This window comes from Rattus norvegicus, chromosome 6 (assembly GCF_036323735.1).
Source record: "Rattus norvegicus strain BN/NHsdMcwi chromosome 6, GRCr8, whole genome shotgun sequence".
Classification (NCBI taxonomy): Eukaryota; Metazoa; Chordata; class Mammalia; order Rodentia; family Muridae; genus Rattus; species Rattus norvegicus.
The window spans coordinates 127,885,952-127,911,853 of NC_086024.1; the positions used below are offsets into that span (position 1 = coordinate 127,885,952).

Genomic DNA, 25,902 nt, shown 5'->3' on the forward strand with positions numbered 1-25,902 from the left:
GCACTCTGTGAGGGATGTTTCTGAAACGTAGAAGTCTGGGGGATCTGGCGCTAGGAAAGCCAAGGGAAGAGAGTTTCAAAAAAGTGGGACTGGTGGACTGACTGTATGGGAGAGCTGAAAGGGTTAGTAATGCCATGGTTGACTGGGAAGTGCCATTGGATGTGACACTCTGGGTGCTGTGAGGGAGAGGGTTGCCAGGAAAATAGATTCAGGGCAGTGGTGATGGTGGGAGACAGATGGGGTGAGTGAGAGGACTGTGTGTGTGTGTGTGTGTGTGTGTGTGTGTGTGTGTAAGGGAGGGAAAGAGAGAGGGTTGGGGAGAGAGAAGGGAGACAGAGAAGAGAGGCAGAGACACAAAGAGACAGACACACACACACACACAGACACACACACACACACACACACACACACACACTCAGAGGACATATTATCTACAACTCTTAATATTTCAAGCTCCAAAGGCAGAAGCCAGTAGTTGCAGGGAGGGGAAGGTGTTTTGTTCCTTTCCCTCTGACAAAGGAGATTCTAGTTAATGAGGGTGACTTAATAAAGAGGGAGAGATGAATGGTGTAGGGGGACAGTTGGTAGATGGTGGGCTCTCACGGTGACCTTGGTGGTTGGTAGCAGGGGGAATGAAATACAAGTCGGCACTGCAAGTGAGTATGTGCTGGGCGTTGTGCTAAGTGACCGTGAACTGATTCATGGACCCCACCCCCTCCTTCTCACAGAGGAGGGAACGGAGGTTTGGTAGAGAGGAGCAGGAAGTCTTAATTCAGGGCTCACACCTTTCTTCCTTTCACTTAGAGACTTTCCTCTGTGATGGTGTAGTCAATTTCTCCAGCCGCCACAAGGCACCACAGATGGATCTGCTAAAGCAGCAGACATTTATTTTCTCACAGTTCTGAAGACTTTCAGTTCACGATCAAGGTGTTGGCAGATTTGCTTTCTCCTGAGGCCTCTTCCCTTGCCTCACAGATGGTCACTTTCTCACCTGTCCTCACTCGGCCTTTCCTCCCCCTCCCCCATTCCTGATGTCTCTCCTGTGTCCTAATCTTCTTACAAGGACACAAGGAAGATGGTATTCGAAGAGCGCTTCGCTGTAATGGCTTCATTTGAACTTGGTCACCTCTTTTAAAGGCCTTATCTCCAGCTACACTCACCTTTTGAGGTTAGGATTTCAGTTATGAATTTGAGGGAATGTGATGTATGGCAGGTGGCTTCTTATGGTATAAGGCTGGGACAGGCCACGGAGAATGTTCCGAAAGTGTAACTAGAGCAGAACAGAGCGGGAGACTGCTGGACGTACATGGTCCTGAGATCAGTTGTGTCTGGAGATGGTGCGTCTAGTTTGCCCGTGATCTGAGTCTGCAGCCACCGTGCAGTACGTGTGTGGGGTTAAGAGCAAGACTTCTGAGCTTTGATGAGGCACTGGGTCCTTCTGGGCTCACGAGCCAGTCACAACACCCTCTCTTCTGCGCAAGGTTGAGATGCAAACGAGCCTTAGTTCTGTCTTGAGCACAATTGCAGGTTGCTACTTGTCAGAGATGATTCTGACTGTTCTCTTTTCCCTTCCTCGTCTTCCTCTTCCTCCTTTTCCCACGTTCGTCTTTGTTTTCTAAGTGCATGGGTGTTTTGCCTAAATGTATCTAAGTGCATCATGTGTGTGCCTAGTGCTCATGGAGGCCAGAAGAGGGCATCAGAGTCCCTGGCCCTGGAGTTAGAGATGGTGGTGAGCAGCCATGTGGGTGCTGGGAATCAAAACCTGGGCCTCTGGAAGAGCAGCCAGGGCGTTTGATTGCTGATCCAGCCCCCTTGTTATTTTCAAGTAGTGGAAGAGAAATATATGGGGGGCTGAAAATTTGTTGGCCTCCCAGTTATAGGAAGTAATTTGAATATTCCCCAACTTGTTCTGTAAACTGTCTTTCATGGTTGTGAATTTATTTTTTTATCCTATTCTTTCTTTCCTTTCACCTTCATTTACGGGTAACTTCCTGAGTATTTACTAGGTGTCTGGAATCTAAGAATAAAGAATCCATATATACATATATATGTATATATGGGATGCATATATATTACTTTATATGTATGTTATGCAGACACACACACACACACACACACACAGAGAGAGAGAGAGAGAGAGAGAGAGAGAGAGAGAGAGAGAGAGAGTGCTAAAGCTGTTTTTCAAGTATTAACTCATTGTTCACTTCAGTCCAATGACGGTTGTGTACCCACTCAGCACTAGGCAGTGCCTTCAGACTGGGATGGAAACATAGGGAAGATGTCTCTTACCACTCACAATTCGATATAGAAAAATAAACGGGTGAACTAACAGGGATAGCTCTATGTGAAGACGTAAACTACGCAAACATCTTTTTTTTCTTTTTTTTTCTTTTTTTTTTCTTTTTTTTTTTTTTCTGGAGCTGGGGACCGAACCCAGGGCCTTGCGCTCGATAGGCAAGCGCTCTACCGCTGAGCTAAATCCCCAACCCCTTACGCAAACATCTTAAAGGAGGAAGTGGCCCTAGCGTCTGCTTTCCCCTGCATGTTTGGAAACTCATCGCAAGGAGCTGTTACTGCATCTTAACGGAAGTCACCCATTCATCTCATAAACACATCCGAATGCTTGCAGTCACTGTGTAATGACGGTTTTAAAGCTCTCGAATTGTGAGCAACCCGTTGACCTGGGGGATCTTTGACTTTTCTCCTCATTTCAGCTTATTGTCCGCATCCCGAACTATCATTGACTTCCTTTTTAGGTGGTAGAAGGATTAATGACATTCCCGGAAACTCTGCAGAGATCTGACGAGTATTAAACCTCGAGAAAAGTCACAGTAATAAAATATCATTGTGATAGCGGATAGAGAAATTATAAGCCGGGCTGGCATATGTGTCAAATATTGGGAGCTTAGACCTATACATTAACACGAGTGTTTCTTATAATGTCATTATTAAAGTTATGATGAATGACAGGTCAAAGACATTTGGAAGAAAATGGATTTGTGTTGATTATGTAATTGATGTATTTTCTGGTATTTGTAGTTTGTCTTAGAAAATGTGTTTATAACCAAATACTATGGGTTAAATGAAATAATGGCTATTAAAGTTATCGCTGTCTTTGGAGATGACAATAGAGGCCATCTATCTGCAATGTGAACTTATTTTGTTGGGGAAAATGCTGAGAAGCAGAAAGGAGAAAGGGCAAGTGTGAGCTGTGGAATCTGTACACTTCAGATCAGCGATTAGCCCAACCGCTGCTGACAACTGTTTTGATGTTGCATAATGAATATTTACTGTGTGCATGCTGGCTTAATCGCAGGACTGTCCTAGAGGGAAAAGCACTGAGCAGAAGTCAGGAGAGCTAATTGCTACCTACCTGTGCGCCTCCTTTTCCCACCTTTAAAATGAAATGGTTACGGGGAAAGGACCCTAAGGTTCTCCCCGCTCTGGTACTCACTGTTCTGTGGTTCTCCGCCGCACACCTGTCGAAAGCATTTTGACTTTCTTTAAGTTGCTTAAGCCAGCGTTTCAGTTAGTTGCATCCAGGAGCTTATTCCCACTGGCTGTTGGGAACAGCAAAACCTTGCTTCTCCGGGACTTGATATGTCTTCTGCTAACCGCTGACAGTGAGCCATACCGCCTAAAAGGCTCCCCGGGTAGCCTTAAAGATTGAAAGGACAAACGGACATTATTGAGAACTCTGTGGAAGAGGAGACCAGAGAGACGTTGATCATCATGGCTCCTTGGGATTTGCAAAGAGGAATGACTAGAGCTGGGCCATTCACTACAGCCAGGTCAAAGGTCAGGTCAGGAATGTGGACAATGCTGGTGACTCCAGGTAGGTGTAGGAGGGTAAATACACATGTTTGGTCCCTCCTGTCTCGGGACAGGGAAGCCAATCTCAGAAAGCGGTTAGGATGATTCCTAATTTATGTAATCCGTTGGAAGAAAAATGTGATCTTCATTGTTTGTGTCTTTATTACCACATAGTCATGTGTTCTTCCTTGATAAGCAACAAGCAAATATGTTCTTACCATAGTCCTGCAGCTAAGCATTCCTTAAACACACTTTCACAATCACCACGGAGTTAAAGAAAACCCCGATTTTAACTGATGCCATTGGACAATGGGCACCTAACTCTTGGGTGTTTTAGAGTGTTGAGTTTTTTCCCCCTTCATATTGACTCTAACGCTCTAGTGACAGAGTTTATGTTTATTATTATTTTGCTAATAGGAAGCTAATCTGGAGGTGATTAGGAAGCAATTAGAACAATATCATCCTTAGTGATTGAAAAGGAATAGACACTTCGTGTAGGGATGTCAGTCCACAGGACTGAAAGTAAGTTGAAGTGTTGAATGCAGTTATAAGAAATTAAGTGTTTTGTATTAGCATTTCTATCATGGAATTACAGGAAAATTTATGTTTTTTTTAAAGTATAGATTGAGTTCTTGTTTGTAGTTCACTGTGAGTTTGATACATATTACAAGAAGGTCCTTCTTTCTTCTTCTTCTTTTTTTTTCTTTTTTGCTTTTATCTAGTTGCTTCCAAGATCCGGTACTTGCAGGAATATCATAACCGAGTTCTCCACAACATTTATCCCGTGCCGTCAGGAACAGATATTGCAAACACCCTGAAGTACTTTTCCCAGACCTTGTTAAGGTAAGCCTTAAATACCCTTGACTTTGAGAGAATTACTAGGTAGTACTGCTGAGTTTACTGGGACCTAATTTCACGGTGAACTGAAAGTCTTAAAAGCCTTAGTTTTCTAGTGCTCTGACAGAAGAGTCTGGACTCCAGTCCTCCGGGCATGTCTAGCTTATCAGATCCCAGCTTACCTGGAAACGTGGTGGCATGGCTGTAGCCTGCCTCCTCAGTTGCCTGTTCTCTCAGGAGACCTACACATGCTTAAAAGAAAAAGGTGTGTTTGACGCGAACAATACAAGGTGAAGGGGTGCGATTAGGGTCTTTAAATTTGAGAATGAGAAACACTGAGTTTAAAAGAGTTTCATGGTGATTTAGTACATCCTGGTTCTCTGACTGGCACAGTAAGCAGTCCCTTCCAACCACATCACAGCTGATATTAGGTTCAAGGAGGACAAGGGAGCACTAACAGCTCAGGAGCTCTCTGCTTTTACTACACGACAGAGACCCAGGGCCATTCCCCTTCACCCTTGCTACTAATGCAGACAAACAAAGCCGAGCCCTTTCCAGCGTAGCTATCTTTGACAAACAAGGTTGAAGAATGCGGAAGATTCTACTGACCATTACACCCCGGCGCTTGGTCTCATTGCCACAGCTCCTCTGTGAATCTGCTTCTGGACTTGCTGCCATTTCTGGCTTTTAGACCGCAGTAGGAGTTCTGTAAATCAGGACACACTTTGCAGTGGCTGTAGTGCCGCCAGAGAGAGGTTCCCGTGGTCTGTCACTTTTTGGTCCTCAGACAGGCTGACCATAGGCAGAAAAACATCCTGTGCACAGCCAGTTGCCGGTCTTCCGCATCAACATCTGCCACTCTTCGTTGGGTATCTTCTCATCTTTGGAGTCTTTACGGTCCCTGTTCTTGAGTGAAGGGGTTCTATTTATCAGGTTCATGATGTCTCTCAGGCCTTCACAGTTCGTTTACGACCCTGGGGCAGGCCATTTCCCCATTTCAAAGGGCATCGAATAGTTGTCCAGGTTTTCACGGTAGTAATCAGATGAATGCGTGAACACAGGTGTCCTTTTCCAGTCTTCTACACATTTTCCTCTTGCTTTTGAGGCTGGAAACCTCACAGGGAAACTCTTTCCTACAGGGGAACCCAAAACTAGAGGTGCTTTCCTGGTAGGGAACATATTAGATTCCACTTGTAAAGAAATTCTGACATCTCTGTTTGGCGTCAGTGCTAAGCACTCATGGCTTTGCTGCTGTGCCAATAAGTTAAGAAATTTTAGGATACCGTTTTAAGTTATGTGTGCCAGTCATGAGGGTTCTGCTTTGGCCATTAGGATGAGGTCGAGGTGACAGCATCTGCATGATGAAACTGGTGTTAGGGTAGTCTCCTCAAGTGGTTATTACTGTAACTGAGCATGGTCCACTTTAAAGGAGAGTCAATTTCAACAGCTGCTAATGGTGACAGCGGCACTGGCTGTGGTCACCATAGCAACGTTATGTTATGGTACCTATATTTCTTCGCATCAAGTTCTGCTCTAAGCTCTTAAAGTGTGACAGTTCCTTTAACCCCTTGTAGTTAGATAAAGGTACTGCTGCACACATTTCACAGATAATGAAACCAAGTTACAGAAGCGCTTCAGGAAGTTGCTCAGTGTCACATATGTAGCAGGATCGGAGTCATTAGGTCATCGGCGATCCTAATTCACAGCACACACCATTACGCCCATGTCAGGCTGCTGTTCTCTAGTCACTGTCACACAGCAGGGGCGCCTCTTAATAAAGACTTGATTCGGCCTTTGGGAACACCGACGTCTATTACAAAGTCCGTGGCGTGGTTTTGACTGTCCATGAAGTCAAGGGAAGAAAGGGAGGGTTTAGTGTATAGATTTGCCATCTTTTTGGAACTTTTCTTAAACTGAGCTGAGCTGATGTGACCGGGAAGGTCCAGCAGCTCCCACCTCTCTCAGTTCTCTCACAAGGTTGCTGCAGGCGGTGGATCAAAGCGGAGCTGGCAGACTCTGTTGCTAATGACGATGTATTGCGCATGTGCACAAGACACAGAGGCGTGTCGTTTATCACGGATGGGCCTTGAATAGGAATATTTACAGGCCAAACCCTGTGAATTTTCTATCTTCTCTATGTCTGCGGACGCTTTATTTCTTTAAAAGAAAAGAAAAGAAACACCCCTCCCCCCAACAATTGGAAACAAAACTTTTAACTTTTGTTCTATATATTGAACCAGGTTAGAAGCCCTTTGGCTGTTGGCAGCCGCATCCATCCCAATTCAGATTCCTTCCTCTTAAAAAAAAAAAAAAAGCTATCGAACGTTTAAGTCTCGCGAGATGAAGTGTTTGGCTCTTGGGTTGAACATCTCTACCACAAGCATCTCTACCCTTTGCATTTGTGTCCCTCTTACATTCAGAACCTACTTGCTGCCTCCAGAGCTCAGGCTCTTGCAAAGAAACATGATAAAGAAGCTGGGTACTGTGGCTCACGTCTGAAATCTCCAAACTAGGGAGTTGGAGTAAGACACGGGGCAGGACTATGTGGCGCCATTTTCCAAAATTCAAGCAGTGTTATTTGGACCATGGTGGTTAGGATTACACCGTTAGCACAAGTCGTCTGATGTCTGTGCCTTCATGCGACCTCAGTGACTTCAGGAATGCTTTGTCTGGATTTGGAAAGGCTGGGGTTGGCCTAGATGTTTAATGTCAGTCAGTTTAGTCCACAGGAGAAGAGAGACTCGAAGATCAGCTGTGGCGTCTGCATAAGATACTTAGTCTGCCAGGGTTCTCTCGGCTCTAGTCTGATGAGTCCCTCCGTCTTACCCAGCACACCCCTGTGCTCAGAGCAGCTTTTGTTCTGTAACAGGGGATCCATAAATACTCATTGAATCGACTTGTGTAGAATTTCAGCCAGCCCAGGATCTTTTGGGAGCCTTTCCTGTCTCGAGGAGTGACCGAAGGTCCCAGGTGGCATTGTCACATTACAGTGAGCTGTGCTCATCTTAGCTGAGCAGGGTCCCAAGTCTGGCAGTGGACAATTAGACAGAGCTTTACTACAGAGGTTGTTTCGCTTGCTCGCTTCTTAGCATTAGGGGTGGCAATGAAGTCTAACCCCCTCGGCCCGTACAGGTTCACTTCATATAGAAGCATTTTGTGGTCATTTAGATCATCCAAGGTCTTTCATCTTGCCCTTTACCCGGCTGGATGTTTATAGGTTCCTAGTTTCCTTCCTGTTTCAGACTTGCTGATGGAAAAAAAAATCTTCCTCGTGTCTCTCTTCTGGTGTTCTTGGAACTGCTAGAGTGTAAATCTTTAAATCTGCTACCAACTTGTTAGAAACGTGACTATGTTTTAAAAAGGGATTCTAGTCTCAACCCAATAGTCTTAATTAAATAGTAATTTCTAAGGAGACCCACGCGCGCACACACACTGAAATCCGCATATGGTTTTAGAGCCTAGCGCGATTTGTTAGTGTATAAGACGTAACATACACGTCAAAATTCTCAATTGTGCAGAAAGTCGATTTGATATATTAATTTTCTGTACAAGAAAGGCTTGAAGGCACTCAGTCACCTTGCCTACCCCACCAGAGGGGTCTTCTCTCTTCTTGACAATGGAAGCTGGTGCCCACAAAGAGGGCCTAAAGAAGGAAAGGCAAAGTGAAAGTTTGTGGCAACGTCTGACTCTTCTGACAGGGCATTCCTAATATTCTTTTCAGTTGAATCTATAAATAGACCTTTGGGAAAGAATTTCAAATGTGGAAATCTTTGGTCATTCCCAAGTTAAGCAGTTTGGTTGGGGAAATAAAGTACTTTTTTTTTTCTCTGAATAAACTTCACGAAACATCATAAAACCACGGTGCATTGGACATTGACTCATGAGCCCTTCCTAAGTTTTCCCACAAATGAGCACATCTCCTCACATTGAGACATGAATGGTAACTTAAAACTGGTTTCATGGATAACTCATTTTCGCCATTTTATTTTCCTCAACCTCACCCACTTCGCTAAGTCCGAAGGCAGCGAAAGAAAGTTTTACTGTTTCCATGCTGACATTCTTCCCTCCCTGACTGTAGGACACTGTGGTTGCTGTCACTTGGGACTTCCACATGTACAGGAGGGAAAAATATCACAGCAGTAGCCTCCAAAGTTGATTCACTAGTGCTCATTACAGTTCATCCAGCTTTGAGCACTGGTAACATGGAGTCAATCAGACGTTATATTTCCCCCACCAGGAAGGTGGTTGGGCCAGACTTAATGGACACTTTAAATTTCATGCATTTATGATATTCAGTATTTTTTAATTGACTAAAGGCCGGTGTTACTTTCTCGAGAGGATGTTGGCAGCTAGCCAACTTATGCTGAAATTTGGGAAACTATACTGACATATCCATTCTGTGGTTGTAAAGGGATTCCAGGAGGATAAACTCCTATAAGGACTGAAAAAAAATGTCGGTGATTGAACTTATCAATAATTCAACATGTAAAGATGCCAATCCGAGAGCAGTTTTGTGGGAAACTATAAAGTCCGATGCAAAATAAATATGCTCTTTGTACTAGATGTAGGCAGATTGTGAGAGGGGGAATACTTCCAACCCATTGTACAGTGTGAGGTTACAAAGCCCAATATAGCACACACTTAAAAAGGTAAATTAAATCCCTTTTAACAAAAACAAATACAGCAACTCCTACGTACTTTATCGCTAAGAAGTGTTACATAAGCATTCTGAAATTATCTTTGTTATCGATTGTTTTCCCTTGGACACTGGGTAACAGAAGACAGAGGAAACCGAGGTAAATTAGGCACATAGAAATTTTTAAAAAAGCATGTAGTCCTTTCTTTTACATCATAACGTATCCCTGCGCTAAGAGCAAGTAAGAAGCAATGTCGAGTTGACATAGCAAGCATGCTGACACTAACCAGTCCTTCACGCCACTGTGATACGGTAGATGCCACACCGTTAGCTGAGACGTTAGTAACGGATGCACATGAGTGAGTATAAGGCAGGGCTGTCTTCACGAGACGAAGCATTGCCTAGCTGATTTCTACTTTGGCTAGCGAATAACTGTACGGTAGGGGAGCTCTTCAGTGCTGCAGACGTCTCAGTGCAGAATGGTTGCCGACTAATCAACTGCATAATCTAATTTTAAAAACCTAAACATTGGCGAAGCAGTCATTACTTTGACTTTTAAACCCAACAAAATTTTCTGCCTTGTAACTTTTACTAAAGGTTTTGTAGATGAAAGTGGAGACCCAAAGCAAAACCATTTTAGAGACTACTTTTACTCCCGTCAAGCTTTTTTTCCTTAACTTTCTAAATTATCTTTTCTCTAGTGCTTAGTGAGTTTTGTTCAATAATAAAAGTGAGTAACAGCAGTGACTTGAGATCTTGTTGTATGATGGGCAGCCTTATCATAGACAATGCTTACCTAGCTTTTAGAGTTTTCAGGGTAACTATTTAACAATCCGCTCTTTGTACTCGTAAAATAAAACGTTGCCTCCCCAACATGCCAAATTAAAACACACACACACACACACACACTCATTAGTTCACCAACACATGCTATGGGCCATTTACTATATATTATTTCATAGCTTTTCCAATGTAGTTTAGCTAACACTTTAGAAATATGTATTATTTCTAAGTTCATATGCCTGTTTAAACTTCATTATCTCGAATGATACTGACAGAATGTCATAAAACAGTATCATAATATACATATAGACATTATTTTGATGCAATAAACATGTGATTTTTAAGAGTTTCTTAATAAACGCACATGTTTATTCTCTGCTAAAGCATGTTTCTGCAAGTGCCATACCTATATTTTGCAAGTTTCCATCCGCACGATGAGCTAGCGTTGCTGACAGTGTTGCTTTGGAAGCTCCCTATAATGAGGAGCGAGTAGAGCCCTCCCAGATGAAGCCAAGCTGGTGTTCCTTCTAGGAAGCCTTTCCCTTCACCAAACTGACGAACTGTGAAACATGGGTTTGGCACTGAAACATGCATTTTTATATTTTTGCTCCTTACAAACCAGATAACACATGAGATGCAATGCAACTTCAACAAAGTCCGCCTGTTTGGTCGGCATCTGGAGCACGCCGCCGTGCGCCAGCACTGGGTCTGCAGACTGGGCTGCTGTGGCCGTTGCATCTTATGTGGGGTTGTATCTGGTGTTTTACTATTTGTTTTAGAGTGTCATTTCAATGTAATGTGCTGTTCTTTGTGTCTTTGTTGTCTCTTTTTTTTCTTTGTCCCCCCAACAGCATTTTGTCCCGCACAGGGAAGAAGGAAAACCAAGATGCCTCCAATTTGACAGTGCCCATGACCATGTGTCTTTTTCCCGTGCCATTCCCACTCACCCCATCTCTAAGACCGCAGGTCAGTTCCATCAACCCTACTGTTACTCGCTCCCTCCTTTACAGCGTCCTGCGAGATGCTCCTTCAGAACGCGGCCCGCAAAGTCGTGATGCTCAGTTGTCAGACTACCCTTCTTTGGACTACCAAGGCCTCTACGTGACTTTGGTGACTCTCCTGGATCTAGTCCCTTTACTACAGCATGGCCAACACGGTGAGCATTTTTTTTTTTATTGAAGTCTTTGGAGATGTCCACGTGTGCTTATGAATATTTATGACGCTGGGCAGAGGGCCTGGAGGATGTTGTTACTGTCGTAAATCACTTGAAGGGTTTTATGTATTTGAAGCCTTTCTGACAATGAAACTTAATAATGGGGCTTCCCATCCTAGCAGTCCACACTGCCTGGATACCCAGGGTGGTTATCTCGGGGTTTGCACAGGAGACCATGGACTGGAGACAGGAGGATATAGCAAGCAGCTCCCTTCCCTGATCAGTTTACTGCAAGGACTCTTGTTAAAGCCGCAGTTGAGAGGCTGACTTTAAAACATGGCCCCAGAAAATGTGAGAGGTTGAGCCTTCCACGGAGGCTCTGATCGTTGACTGATTCTGGGACTTCCAGGGGGGGCAAATCGAAGTTTCTCTCTGGGACTCAGTGTTTTTGTTTTTTTGTTTTTTCCTGATAAAAGAAATGCCCAAGAACCTCTTCCAAATTTATCCAATAACCAGCAATTACTGAAAACTGCTGGGACGAGATGTTTTCACACACCGTCGTGTCGCTGGTGTTTACAGCAGCGACCCGTCCAGCTGTGTCTTTCCGTTACCTTGCTTGCTCACTCTGCTCCTGTAATCCATACAGAGGAGGGCCGGGATGTCTGCTTAGCCCTCCCACATGGATTTGCACTAAAAAAATTAAAAGCTGTATGGGGAGTAGAGATCTATGTTCTTTTAAGAGTACTTTAGAAACCCGAGATGTCTTTAAGTTTATGACTTGGTAAATGTCTTTAATACATTTGCCATTTGGTCCCTGGAAGCAGGAGAAGCCGAGTTTCATTGTACAGAAAAGCTAGCTAAGGCTGGAAATGGGTGGGTGGGTAGGGGTTATTTTACTTTTTCTCATAGTTACTTGTCTGTCCTAAAAGAACGCCTAATGACTGGTTTAGTATCGAGTGCTTGTAATTAAAATGTCTTAAATTGTTTACTTTCATAAAATGATGAAATGGCTATTACTGGATTTGTTTTTCTTGTGTTTACAATGCTGTTTCATAGTGAAAATGAAGGTGTAGAAATCTGAAACGTTGCTTATCCTGAACCCCTTTGCTGTCTTAGACCTACCTAGCCTCCTGTACCACAGTCTGTTCTCTCAGTCAGAAGCAGACTGTGGGGACTTACTGGTGGTAATTGACACATCTGCTGAGACTCACTGGAACCTTTGCTCTGTGGTACCCAGACGGAAACTCAGTATGAACTCAAGTGCTCCTTGGAAGGTGCACTGGGTTAGAGCAGATGCCCTTTTACTTTTAAGATCTCGATTGTGGTATTTCACTCGGTAAACGGCGATCCACATAATGTGCGAATCTTGACAATGATTTATGCTTTTGCTTTCATGCCTATGCCTGCTTTGTGACCTTATCTTGATGTTTATTTTTTGTGCTCTTTTTCCCACATAATAAAGCTTAGGAACTAGGATAAAACTCCCCAGTTCATTCTAATGACCGGTCTAGAAAAATCCAGAGAGCTCCATTTTGCTCTGGGCTGTCTGTAAAGCTGGGTCATGAGGTAACTTGGAATGTGCAGTTCTTCAGTGAGAGTCAGTGAGCTGTGCTCCTACCAGCTGATGTCTTGAGCAAGCTTCATGTGAGGCTTCTTCAGTGAGCAGAGCTGAGAGTGACCGATGGCCCCGTGCTTAGAGGCTCACTGTGGCCTATAGGAATGAGTGGGAGCCATTCCACTACAGGCAAATTGTGATTTGGGCAGTCCTACTCTCGCCAGATCTCAGTGTCCTTGGGTGGAAAATAACCCAGGTGGACTTCCAGGCCCTCTCGGCGTTAATAATCTGTAATTAGGCTTCTTAGCTGAAGCCTGAGAAGGCTCAGTGAGTATAGCCGAGGCGTCTCTTATACTCGGCCTTATGTAATTCACACTGAAGCAGCTGTGAATTTTCAACCCGTTGGTCTGAGCTCAAAGGCGATGGACCCTGGCTTTCCGGGTTACATGCCGACCACGTGGTCAGTTGACATGTTGGTTGACACGGCATGCCAACTCGTGACTATCAGAAATAATTTTAGGAATATGCATGGCTCTGGGAGACAAATCTAGGCCAAAGCAGACCCGAGTCTAAGACTTTGATATGTTAATGAATACAGAAGCCATCCATCTTCATGTTAAGCCTTGGCTGATGGCCTCTACTTTGAGAGGTTCAGAAATATCACAGGGCGCACTGAACGTAATGGATTTATTCATCCTCCATTCTAAAGCTAAATAGTTGTGGTTTGTTTTGAAAGTCCTCTATTTTTTTCACTTCTCGTGCAGGCAACAGTGCTAGTGATATTAATGGCAGTAAGTAGTAGCTAATGTTTTTGGAGTACATGCTATGCTATGCCGAGCTCTTTGTGTTTATTTCATCTCAACCTCCTACGAAGCCAGGTAGGTATGGTCGTCCTCTGCATTTCAAAGCCTCGAGAGATTATTTCGAGGGAGGCAGACTCTCTGGGGAGTTAACAACTGATTGATTATACAGGGCTATGCCATACCACCGGCTCATAGCCTCCTCTCTCGGAAGCACACAGAATCCGGAGGTTACAAAACTATATCACTGCCTAAGACTTCAAGTATTGGACCAGTGTAGCTTGGTCAATAGAGCAGAAATAGCCAAGTTTTATCTCTAAGACTGCCGTGGATTTCTCTGAAAATCCTAGTGGGCACATCGTTGAGTTTCAGTTATCTTCATGAAATGCAATGGAGCTTTGAAAAATAAAAATGGAGGGATGTCACAGTCTACTTTTCTCTTGGGAAGTGCTTTGAGATTAATGGTATCAACAGGGTCATCTGAATCGCGAGGCTTATAGATGACGGATATGCTGTTGAGAAACTCACAGAACAGATTTATTTCTTAATATGTTCACCAACTAAACTGCCGTGTGTATCGCACACTTACTTAGCAGTGTGTATCAGAAGTCACAGTTGGAAGGGAATTAGAGTTGCTTTTTTTTTTTTTTTTTTTTTATTTTTCGGAGCTGGGGACCGAACCCAGGGCCTTGCGCTTCCTAGGCAAGTGCTCTACCACTGAGCTAAATCCCCAACCCCTAGAGTTGCTTTTATAATTTAAAACCAGCTTAGTAAAACCCATAACACAAGAGTAGCATAGTTGGTTAATGGCACAATCTTTGGTCGCTGACTCCTTACTTTTGTTTCGTAGATCTTGGACAGTCGATATTTTATACGACCACGTGTTTGCTCCCCTTTCTCAATGATGATGTGCTGAGCACTTTGCCCTACACGATGATCTCAACGCTAGCCACCTTCCCTCCATTTCTCCACAAGGATATTATCGAATATCTTAGCACATCTTTTCTACCGATGGCTATATGTAAGTTCAGTATCACTTAATCCTGAATTATCTTTGTGTATTATAGAAATTGTATAAATAGAAACTGTGTTTACTGCTATGGGCACTTCATTTTCAGGATCATAACAGAATCTCTTGAAATACATATGTACTTTGGCCTAAGTTCCATCGGTTCAGCATTTACATTATGTTGGAAGTCGACGACGCGAAAGACAATTATACCTCAGAATCACTGTATTCGCTCAGTTTGCCCTTAGGAACAGGAAGAAAGCATGTGTCGAAGCATTCTGCTATCTTCTTCCACATTAGATAGGAGGTGGGCAGAGCGTTGCCTGGTGTGAAAACCATTCTCTTCTGTATGTGAAGGCTGCTGGATGGAATGGGAAAAGGAGGAGAGGGTGGGGATATATGAACTCTGGTCCCAGACCTGTCCTAGTCTGCTTTACACTGCTGTGTGGCTCAGTTCACGTGGCTAAAACCAAATCAATGCTGAGCGAATCGCCTTTCCTTCTCATCCTTGTCATTTTGATGACAAAATGAGTCAAAACTTGTGGTACACTTTGAAAACAAGCCAAGGCCCATGGCTTCTGTGCAAGCCTGGGACCAGTCTTGTTTGTATGTAGGTGTGTATGTATGTATGTATGCATGCATGTAGTATGTATGTATGTATGTATGCATGCATGTAGTATGTATGTATGTATGTATGCATGCATGCATGTAGTATGTATGTATGTATGTATGTATGTATGTATGTATGTATGTTTTTGGAGACAGAGCCTCTTCACTCCAGGTTGGCCTGGAACTCGATTGGCTATGCAGTCAAGAATGGCTTTGAATTTTTGAGCTGCTGTCTTGGACTCCCAAGTACTGGGATGGCGGGTGTGTTCCACTGTACCTGACTTTATAGACTAATTCTGCAGGCTTTGCAGACATGAAAGGGGAGAGAAGGCTGAACTGTAGCTTCTGTGATTGCAGCCTCTAAAGCGTTCCTTAGAGGTGGGCTGTGGATTAACCCATGTTTCAGGGAATAATCTGGGAAAGTATCACGGCTTTAGAATTTAGCAAATCTCAGCTCTGCCACGGGCTAGCTGTGTGAACTTAGGCAGGCGACTTAATCTTTGATTTTTGTCTATAAAATAATTGAATAATCATAGTTGCCCCAGGCATAGTAATTGTAGCAGCACCTTGAAGTGAAGGTTTAGCCTGGGACATTGGTAGGTGCCACTTCAGGACCTGGAACATAGTGGGTCTTACTTATCTCTTCTCACACCTTTTTTACTTTAAAGATAGGTACATAGGGCTTTTCTATGTACCCTGGTTGGTCCAGTACAATGTTACTCATGGCTATCCTCCTGCCTCAGCCTCCCCAATACTGGGACTGCCTGCCTGTGGTGCCACATCTGCTTTCCTTATCTCAATTCTTTTTTCTTAAAGATAAAAATAGTTCTATTGGTCACGTCCAGTATCAATGCTAGTCATATTAATGCCACGAACTTATGCCCTTATTAAAGTTACTGCTGTGTGTCAACAACTGGCCAACACATGTACCTTTTTTTGGCTACATTGGCTTATCTTTTTTTAAAATGTGTATCGTTGTTCTAAATGCATGCATGCCTGGGTGAGGGTATCAGATTATCTGGAACCAGAGCTATAGAGAGCTTCGAGCTGCCCTGTGGGTGCTGGGATTTGAACCCCACTCCTCTGGAGAAGCAGCAAGTGTCTTTAACCACTGAGCCATCTCTCCAGTTCCCTTTGGCTTATTTTGTAGCTGAGTTTAATTTTGGCATAGAAATGTAATTTTCATGTATTTTTAGCAAGGAGTCTGACCCTTATCCTAAGCATTTAGCAATGAGGCAAAGCGAGGAGACGGACCACCTCCTTCCGGGCTGTAGCATGTTTCATTTCTTTACCTGTGTGATCTCCCCAGCCAGTGCTTGCTTGTGGATATAGTCTTAGAGTTTTGTGATCTTATTTTTAAATAAACAATGTCGACTGTTAAGCAAATGAACAGGCGTCTTTAAAAAAAAAAAAGAATAGCAGGTGATGTCATACCTTCCCAATAATGACCTAGTTCACCATGCTCCTAGCTCTTAATAATTTGGGGAAAGACATTAATGTAGTGAGCTTCCGACATTGTACTAAAGATTGACCGGGTATTGTCAGCTCTTTTTTTTTTTTAATTTTCGGAGCTGGTGACTAATCGCTCCTTAATTAGAGGCCCCCAGACATCAACCTTGTCATAGAATCCTTGCTTTACACGGATGTCTGAAGCAACTGAGCGTTGAAGTTGAACGGCGCGTGTCTAAAAAGGTTGCGAATGTCGGTGTTTATTAGTGGAATACCTTGGCATCCGTTTGAAGGTATGGTCAAGTCACTTCACGCCTCTGGGACCTGGTGACTTTTCAACTTTAAAGGGGCTGGGTACGGTGGTTTCGGAAAGCAAGTTTACTCTCCCTGCAGCTTAATAATTCTAAGTTGGATAACATCAATGTTATTTTCCATAACTGGCACATACCTTTGTCGAACCTGGGGGTCAGCTGGCTCGTGTGTGTGTGTGTGTGTGTGTGTGTGTGTGTGTGTGTGTTTCAACACTGTGGTACTCTGGTCTTAGTCTGTTAGTTTTGCCTTGGCCACTAAGTGCCTCTTGGCAGTTCAATAGTAGTTGGTCTCTGTCATCTTTAAGTCTCTGAAATCTAGTGGCAGCCTCCACACCTGCTGTTAGATTACTGAGGATTTTTTTTTTTTTTTTTTTTGGACATAGACCTAAAGACAGAAGCGATGTGGCTTTCAGATTCCTGTTAAGACAGACTGAAGTGAGGCTGTGCCTCTGATTATTTTGCCCACACTGCCGATTTGGGTAATGGTTACAATATCTAGAGCTTCAAACGGAAACAGGACAGGGGCTTTTAACTTGGTGGAGACTATTTTTATTTCAGTGCAAACGTGTTAGAATCGAAGGCGCTGCGTTTTTTTCTGAATGCCTGATGGTCTACGCCATAGGGACTTGCTGGAAGTGAAGGCGCACTTTTGTAATGTTAGCGCTCGGAAGGCTGAAGCAGGAGGGTCCCTACAAGTTCAAGAAGGCCAGTGAGAGGCCTTGTTGCAAACAAGGAAACAAAACGCAAAACAAAGCTGACAGAGAAATGTTGAAAAGTGTCTCTTTGATATGGTTTCCCTATATTTAATGGATAACATAGATAATTCTTTCCGCTTTTAAATGATTGTCATTAATGATTATATAACTAATGATTATATAATTCATGATTATGTAATCCACGAGCATATCACTGTCTGTATTACTTAGATGATGCAGTTTTGACTTTGAAGTGGATCCAATTCTTCAAACCAAGCATTGGCCGCATAGCACATAGGCTGCTCACACCGTCTTTGCTACCCCACTAGTCGCTTATGCTTTTATTTTTAAATAACTCCACTTGAGGTTTCACAGGACATCAGTTTATCATAAAAATTACCTTTGACATGTTTTTTAAACTCCTTTCAGAAGTAAAATATAGCTCTTTATTCCACATGTGGGGAATCTGCTTTGTTTATGAAAAGATATTAAAAGAGTTACTAAGAATTGCAAAAAAAATCATTTGCACATCACCATGGAAACCTCCCTTTTTTTCCAATAAGGAACTTATGATTTTTGGACCAGGCTGAAATATAGATGTCTGGAGGATGATACTTTGGTGCGGGTCTAATGAAGTGCCCAATAGTGTAAGCCGCTTACTGTGAAGAAGGAAACAGCACTGAAGAATTGCAGCACTCTGGGCTGTGTGCGCTATCTGATGTTCCTTCTTTCCCGGCTTACGTTTTCTCAGCCACGGACCCTTAGGGAAAAGAGAGGCTCACACAGATCTCCGAGTGGACTTAAAAACAACATATGACTTCATTGACTATCTGGTTCCAGGCTCCAGGCCATTTATTGTTTGGGACACGTGGTATAGTGTTATGGTCTCTGTGTGGCCCTGGCTGTCTGGAACTCACTCTGTAGACCAGGCTGGCTTCGAACTTAGAGATCCGCCTGCCTCTGCTGCCGAATGCTGGGATTAACAGTGTGTGCCCCCACCGTCTGGCTTAGTTTTATGGTCTTACGAAGACTAATCTTACACAGACAAGAGACAGTAAAAGGCAAGCTATTGATGCCATGTGATGATCACGATCTTGTCCGTTCCTGTTCCACTTCCTAGCTAATGGGGTGGGCGTTGCTGAAAGAGCTTTATGGTTGACTGTGAGAACTGTCCAGGGTCAGGATTCTTTGGGGGCAGAATTATAGTCCTTCGGCTGTTGACAACTCTCTCTCCCTAATTTAACTTTTTATTTCCTTAGCTATAAAATTGTCACTAATTATAACCCTCCCTGTCTGCATCCCATCTTTGTTGTGAGACCATGAGAAGAAAGCCACACGAGACATGAACAGTCCAGGATACGGTGTAAAACATGTAATGGGCCAAATGCACAGGGAAATCATAGACATCGTCATTAAGTCCCATGGCAGCAAACACTGACACTAGTCTGCTGAGATTGCTTCGTGCTCTCCAGAGGGTTCGCTCTCTTATTCCCTGAGGTCAAGGGCCATCCAGGAGAGGCTGGACCTTCCACGGCTCCTGTGACAGCCCACGTAAAACCACAACAGGGTTTATTCTCACAGCATTTGAGCAGTTGAGCGTCTTGCTTCTATGGCTCTTCGCTAACCCAATTGGCAAGTGTTTAGTGAGTCGTGGGACTCCCGTCCCCTCTTTAAGTGTAGCCGATGCCTTCTGAAGTCATGGCTCCCTCTTAACAGAGACTGTTCCTGATGGAGCACAGTCATCTCTGTCCGATTGCACAGCCCAAGGCTTGTGAGAGGAGAGGCTGCTTCGCTATCCAGATTTATGCTGTCTAGCCAACGTAGGAAGCGACTTTGTCACTTGTCCTAAGAGCTTCTTCACCCTGGGGGGCTCCCTTGTCTTTGTTGTTTAGGACAATGGGTTTATTTCAATGTATCCTCTCTCACACTGTGTCCTACAGAGGTTACTTGGATCAGTCTAATGGCTTCAGGCCTGGTCTCTCTACTTCCTCGATTAGGCTTCCCATCACCGGTTCTTTACCCCAAACCCTGAGCCACCTTCCAAGCGTGTAGATTAAATCACGTTATTTCCCTCCCCCAAACCATCTAGCTTCCCATCACTCTTACAGTTGAGTTCAGTGGCCTTATTTAGCTCAGAAGACCCTGCGTGCGCTGGGCTGTGGTCAGCCTCTCTGCTGTTGTCATTGCGTTGCCGCATGGCCCACTCTGCATGTCCCCACCCGCCTTTCTGTGGTTTTACAAAGGCACCCTCAGGCTTTTTTGCTTCCTCTTTACAATTTCCCTCGTCTGGGAGCCCTTCCTTTAGGTCTCAGTTGGAGTACCATGTCTTTCAAAGAAAGGTGTGTGTGTGTGTGTGTGTGTGTGTGTGTGTGAGAGAGAGAGAGAGAGAGAGAGAGAGAGAGAGAGAGAGAGAGAGAGAGAGATTCATGGGAAGTCAAAGGACAACATTTGGGTGTCAGTTTTCTGAACATATGCCAGGTCAGGTGGCCCAAGGTTTCTCGTGGGTCTCCAGTCTCTGCCTGCCATCTGGCTATAGGAGTCTCTGGGTTGTCAGATGCAAGCTACTACATCTAGCTTCTGTTAGCCGCAGGTGGGGTTTGGATTGTCAGAGCTTTTACTCCCTTGGGTCATACTCCTGGGCACTCTGAAGGATCATTTGAGATGTTCCCTTCTAATCGAATGCAGAACGTCCTATCATCTTGTCTCTGTTTCCTTGCCCAGATTCCCGCCTCTCACTGACGGATGTTGGTCCTTTTCTGTGGAGCAACACTGTCCACAGAACGTTCTCTGGCGATGGAAATGCTTCCTAAAATCCTATTCCGATTTATGCTGTAGCCACCAGCATATAGGGTTGATAAGTATGTATGCTGTGCGTAGCGGGGCTGAAGAATGTAATTCTGAATTTTATTTAATCTGAAGTAATATACATAGCCACCTACGAGGGCTCAGAATGATGCCTGGTACATTTTTATGACAAGAGTAATGTTGATTGACTGAGTGACTGGAGTCTTAGCTACAAATGTCCTTGTCTTGGACTGTCATTGTCCCCGAGATTGCACTGGTGCTTTCCCCCAGCTAGTTCACCTCTCACTTATAAGATTGTTTTTGTTATCCACTTTTTTTTAAAAGGCAAGAATCGTGTCAGAACCACCTTATCAAACTCAGGCACTTGTTAAGGGATTGGTTCTGTTTGTGGGCTAAAGGCATGATGATAATTTTTGTTCTGGTGCTACTGGGGGATAGCAGAAAGGCCTGGAAACTTTAAATTATATTTCCTCAGGACGACCGTCTTTCCCCTTCAATTTCATGTGTTTTTGGTTTTTGTTGTGCTCTCATGGGATTGAGCTGCGTGATCTGTTTACATCATGCCTTTTTAACAAGATTCGGTGAATGATGTGTGCTTGTGCATGCTTATTAAATTAGAGCCATGGTGGTTTTATTCAGTCTTGTAGAAGGCTTTGAAATTGCAAGATGCCGTCTGTTTATGTAAGCATTGGAGCCAATTTCCTGGGGCTTGTGTCCTAGGGGAACTCTTGGCTTTATGGATGGCCATACTTGAGGGACAGCATAGATTTGCAGAGGTAACAGGGACATCCAAAGGTCGCTAAGCCATCTGGGCAGCTCTCCAAACAGACTTCACTTAAATCATCCGAGACATTTGGGCATCTCTCCCATTTTTTAAAGGCCTCTGGGCACAGTGGCTCTCAACCTTTTTGAACAGTTTTCATTGTTGAAAAATGCTTATTATTAAAAACTTTGAGTTGAATTTAAATAAAGGTGAAAACACTTGTCACCAAAAGACTTTACATGTGGTGAGAGAGGGGGCAGGGGAGGGGAGGGAGGAGACCAGCTGAGAGGAGGGGGGATGAGATGGAGGGGATACGAAGGAAAGGGAAGAGAAGAGAAGAAAAGAGAACAGGAGACAGACACATGGTAGACGCTCTTCTGTTGGAGTGGGCGTTCCTTTCTTTCCTTCTTCAACAAAGGGCACAGGAGTACGGTCTAAATGCTCACCCTTCCGAGCCCTGGGTACTGGACTGGGCATCCCCTCTTATAGAACTCCTCAAAGGCAGATCTAAGGCCAGTTTGCTGAGACTCACCCCATGTGCTTATCAACTGAATGGAGTTTACCAGCTGAGCTAGGATCTCCAGGGCAGACCACACGGAGCTGAGTAGGAAAAGGCTAAAGATGGAAAGCGTTTGATTCAAAGTTCTTTCTTCAGTTTACCCTGCTTGATTAGTCATCCTCTCTTCCCCCTGTATTGATCCTTATCTAATTATCAGCACTTGTTTACAGTGTAGAGTCAAACAGATCTAAGTACCTGAGTACCACCTGCTCTGGGAGTTAGACACATGCAGCTGTACTGATGAATAAAAGAAACTCAGGCTAGCAGAACTCAGTTGGGGACTTGTTTTGTTTGTTTGTGTCTCTTAAACCTGTTGCGAAGGCCACTCTCCTTTTTGGCATCGATGTTCTTTTTTTTATTTTTTGAAAGATTTATTTATTTTTATGTATGTGAGTATGCTATAGCTGTCTTCAGACACAGCAGAGGAGGGCATCGGATCCTATTACAGATGGTTGTGAGCCACCATGTGGTTGCTGGGATTTGAACTCAGTACCTCTGGAAGAGCAGTCAGTGCTCTTAACCGCTGAGTCCTCTCTCCCGTCTGTCTAGCATCAGAAGTTCTTGATGTCGAAACTAAATAGGATCCCGTTAAACTTTCATGTCTTGGCTGGGTGACAATTCATTAGCATTTTGGTGTTTTTGTTTATCAGGTGTCTTATGGCATTGCCCTGTTCCTTGTGGCTGTAAATGAGATGTGCTCCCCACACACTGTATGTCAATATAAAATAAAACGAAGGAGAGCTTGAGACTCTCTGCCTTTTGCTGGCTGGCTGCATCAGTGTAGTTGCAGTGTACAGTGCAGAAAACCACGTTGACCGGTGAATCGTCACCGTGTACTGTTGTGCTTGACAGCTTGACGTCTAAGCGTATCCATGTGAGGTTTCTCCTGCCTGTTTAGTTATCTCGGTGGAAAACAGGAATTCGTTTTACATTTTAATCTTAATAAAAGTCTTCCTTTCGTAGGGGTCCTCTCTCAATTATTGCTGGGCTAAAGATATCCTTTGGTGAAAACGTGTTATACTAAATAACTTTCATCCGAGCTAATTTTGAGTACTTACGGAGCTGCGGAAGTCTATTCCATTAAAAAGAGACGATTTTAATATAGAGTTTGATGCCATGGTGAACAGGCCACTTAAAGATGTGTTAAAAACCAGTGTGCGAGTGGACATCACGATTATACAACAATTAGGTGAATTTTGAAGACTGTTTGCTTTGCAATTGGACATTTGTCGGCGTAGGATAAATGTGATTCACAGTTATTCACAGATTCAAAAAAGTGCTTTGTTTCAAACAACTCGACTTGATGTGACGAGGGTAAGCTTTGGAAAGCCAAAATTTATTTCTCATGATAATGAAGACACTGGTGGGGCCCCATGTGAAGGTTTGAATACGGCTGTGTTGTAACCGACGAGCTCTGAAAATCATCTAAAAGCTAATGTGATAATTTTCGTAATATGTTATTTAAGAGTTCTAATTAAATAGGATGTTACACATTATACAGAGCTTATTCACCCAGCTCTCTGTTAATATGTTCTTAGGTGGGCTCCCACTTTCTCATGAGGTTAACCATTAACATCTTTATGTGTCCTTTAAATTTGAGAGTAGAGATCACTCCTAAGCACAACTCTGACAAAGTCACTATGAATATAATGGTTTTATACCTTCTCCACGCAGCTATGAGTTAGATATTCTTGTACAGCGACTTGCAATGGTAACATTTGTATGCAAGAAGTTTTGTGATTTTATTTCATTTAATTTCTATTGGCTTTGGGGCTGGGGGTGTGACTTAGTTTGTAGCGTTTTCTTAACAAGTTCAAGGCCTTGGGGTTGATCACCAGCCCTACGTAAACTTCCTGTAGTTCGTGCATGCCTGCATTCCCAGCTCTGATTGGTAGAAGCAGGAGGATCAGGAATTCGAGGTCATCCTGACTACCTAGAAAATCTGAGGCTAGCCCCAGCTCCAAGAGACAGCATCCTAAAAGGGAAAGAAAGAAAGAAGAGGCCAGCAGTTCCTCAGTTCATTTGGAACTTCCTCAGGAAGCGCTGTGAAGGGTCTCTGTAAGGGAGCAAGTATGTACTTGTCTCTGGAAACTAATTCGCATCTAACCGGTGAATTTTGGTTTCAGTGGGGTCCTCCAGGAGAGAAGGTGTTCCGGCCCATGTTAACCTCTCTGCGTCCTCCATGCTGATGATCGCGATGCAGTACACCTCTAACCCAGGTAAGCGGCCAGCTCTGACCTGTCACGGGGCAACATTCAACGAACAACACAGACCCTTTCGTGTGAGAGCTTATCTAGGCAGAACGGACGATAGATGTGTTAAAAAAAAAAAAAAACAACAACAGACTTCTGAGTTAAAGTTAATTTATCTATTGCTAGCAGCGATGGTTGGGTTTGCTAGGGAATATTCTGGAATGTTTGAGGATGATGTTTTGGATCTGGAAATTAACGGCTATACAGAAAAAGTTAAATACAGATGAATATAGATAGCACTAAGCCTGGCATGTTGGTTTGTTCCTATATGCTTAGCACTTGGGAAGCTGAGGCAGGAGGATCGTCATTAGTTGCAGGCCAGCCTGGGCTATAGAGTGAGATCTTGTCTTACACACACACACACACACACACACACACACACACACACACACACAGAGTTCATGTATATACATGCGTATTGCATATATTTACTGCCCTTTAGCAACTAACGATAACTAAACCAATGGCTTGGGTAAATTGGCTTTGCTAATGCCACAGAAATATCCCTAGACGTAAGTCTTTTTTTTTTTTTACCAAGTTTCAGGTTTTTCATAGAATAAATTGATGAAAAGGGATGCACAATTTAAAGGGACAGAAAAAATTAATATTCTTCAAGTTGGAGGAGAGAAAACAATGCTTTCCTGTGGCCTTTTCCTTTTGTATTATCCCAAAAGTTCGAGTTGAGTAGCAGAGGAGTGATCATCTGCCTTTGCTTTTGCGTCTCAGATCCCCTGTGGTAGTGGATGGGCTTGCCCATGGTGCTGGTGTTTGTCAGGGTAACTGCAGATTAAGTTTGGAGGAGACAGCTCACCATTGAAGTGATGTGTAAGCCCTGGACTCTGGCTTTATTTTCACTGAATGTTTAGAAAATGACAACATTTTTGACATTGTTTTTAGTCTATTTAAGTAGCATGACGATCGAGTTTTTGTTTCTAAAACTTTAAAAATAATACTCGTATTGACTTGCTGAGAATTTCACACAACGCATTTTGTTCATATCCACTAACACAGCTCGGTCCTAGTGCCTCCCTGTGTATAGCTTTGGTTGTTCTCTTGTTGTTAGTTTGAGATGGGGTTTTCATCGCTATCTTGCTCAGGCTGGATTAAGCCAGTTCTCTTTCTTCAGCCTTCTCAGTTGCTGGAATCAAGGCAGACGCCAGCTTCTAGTCTCTGTTTTAGTCCACTTGAGCCACCATAAAAAGGCTTAAAAACAAGGAATACTTGAAGTTCTGGAAGCCAGGATGTTGAAGACCAAGGTCCTAGCAAACTCAATGTCTGGTGAAGGCTTAATTCCTTGGTGCATGGGGAACCATGTTTGTGTTGTCCCCTCTCACAAAGGAAGGAGGAAAGGGTTCTCTGGAGCTGCGGTTACGCAGACACTGTCACGTTTGTTGGGCTGTAGTCCTCATGAGCTCAATGCCTCCTAACATTATCGTACTGGGGGCTAGGATCTAACATGGATGTTTGGAAACACAGATATTTGATTTATCAGTATTCTACCCCATCGCCCCAATTTCACATTCTTCCACACCCGAAAGCACACTAATTCCACCTTGACAATCCCACAAGTGTTAATTCATTCCATTATCGGCTTAAAAGCCTGAGGCCCAACGGTTCACATAAATGCTATCCAAATCCATAACCGTTTGGATTTTCGGCATGATTCTTCCCAGATTGCTCTGCTCTTCAGTATGTTACATGCTTCCGAAACACAACTGTGAGGGCTGGGGCTACTGTGAGCTCTGTGGCACAACACTTGCTTCGCATAGGGGCAGCTGAGGGTTAAGTCCCTAAACAGAAGCAGACAGGCATGGGAACAGTCAAGTACACAGGCAGGCCAGCCAGAGAGTACCCACCCCAAAGGCAGAAGGGG

The 25,902-nt window shown here is 43.7% G+C and overlaps 1 protein-coding gene across 26 annotated transcripts in view; it reads left to right on the plus strand.

The window, feature by feature from the left end:
* Unc79 (unc-79 homolog, NALCN channel complex subunit) overlaps window positions 1-25,902 on the plus strand; it is a 250,710-nt gene that overhangs the window by 44,281 nt on the left and 180,527 nt on the right. For 9 of the 26 annotated variants that reach the window (XM_039112372.2, XM_063261985.1, XM_063261994.1 and 6 more), the window contains exons 1-5: window positions 339-3,835; window positions 4,536-4,656; window positions 10,921-11,225; window positions 14,428-14,598; window positions 23,904-23,996. In XM_039112372.2, the coding sequence (XP_038968300.1) occupies window positions 3,733-3,835; window positions 4,536-4,656; window positions 10,921-11,225; window positions 14,428-14,598; window positions 23,904-23,996 (793 nt within the window). In that variant the 5' untranslated portion in view covers window positions 339-3,732. Of the gene's footprint in view, window positions 1-338; window positions 3,836-4,535; window positions 4,657-9,428; window positions 9,447-10,920; window positions 11,226-14,427; window positions 14,599-23,903; window positions 23,997-25,902 lie in introns of those variants that run through there. The other 17 variants (XM_063261997.1, XM_063261995.1, XM_063261980.1 and 14 more) reach the window with 7 other exon arrangements.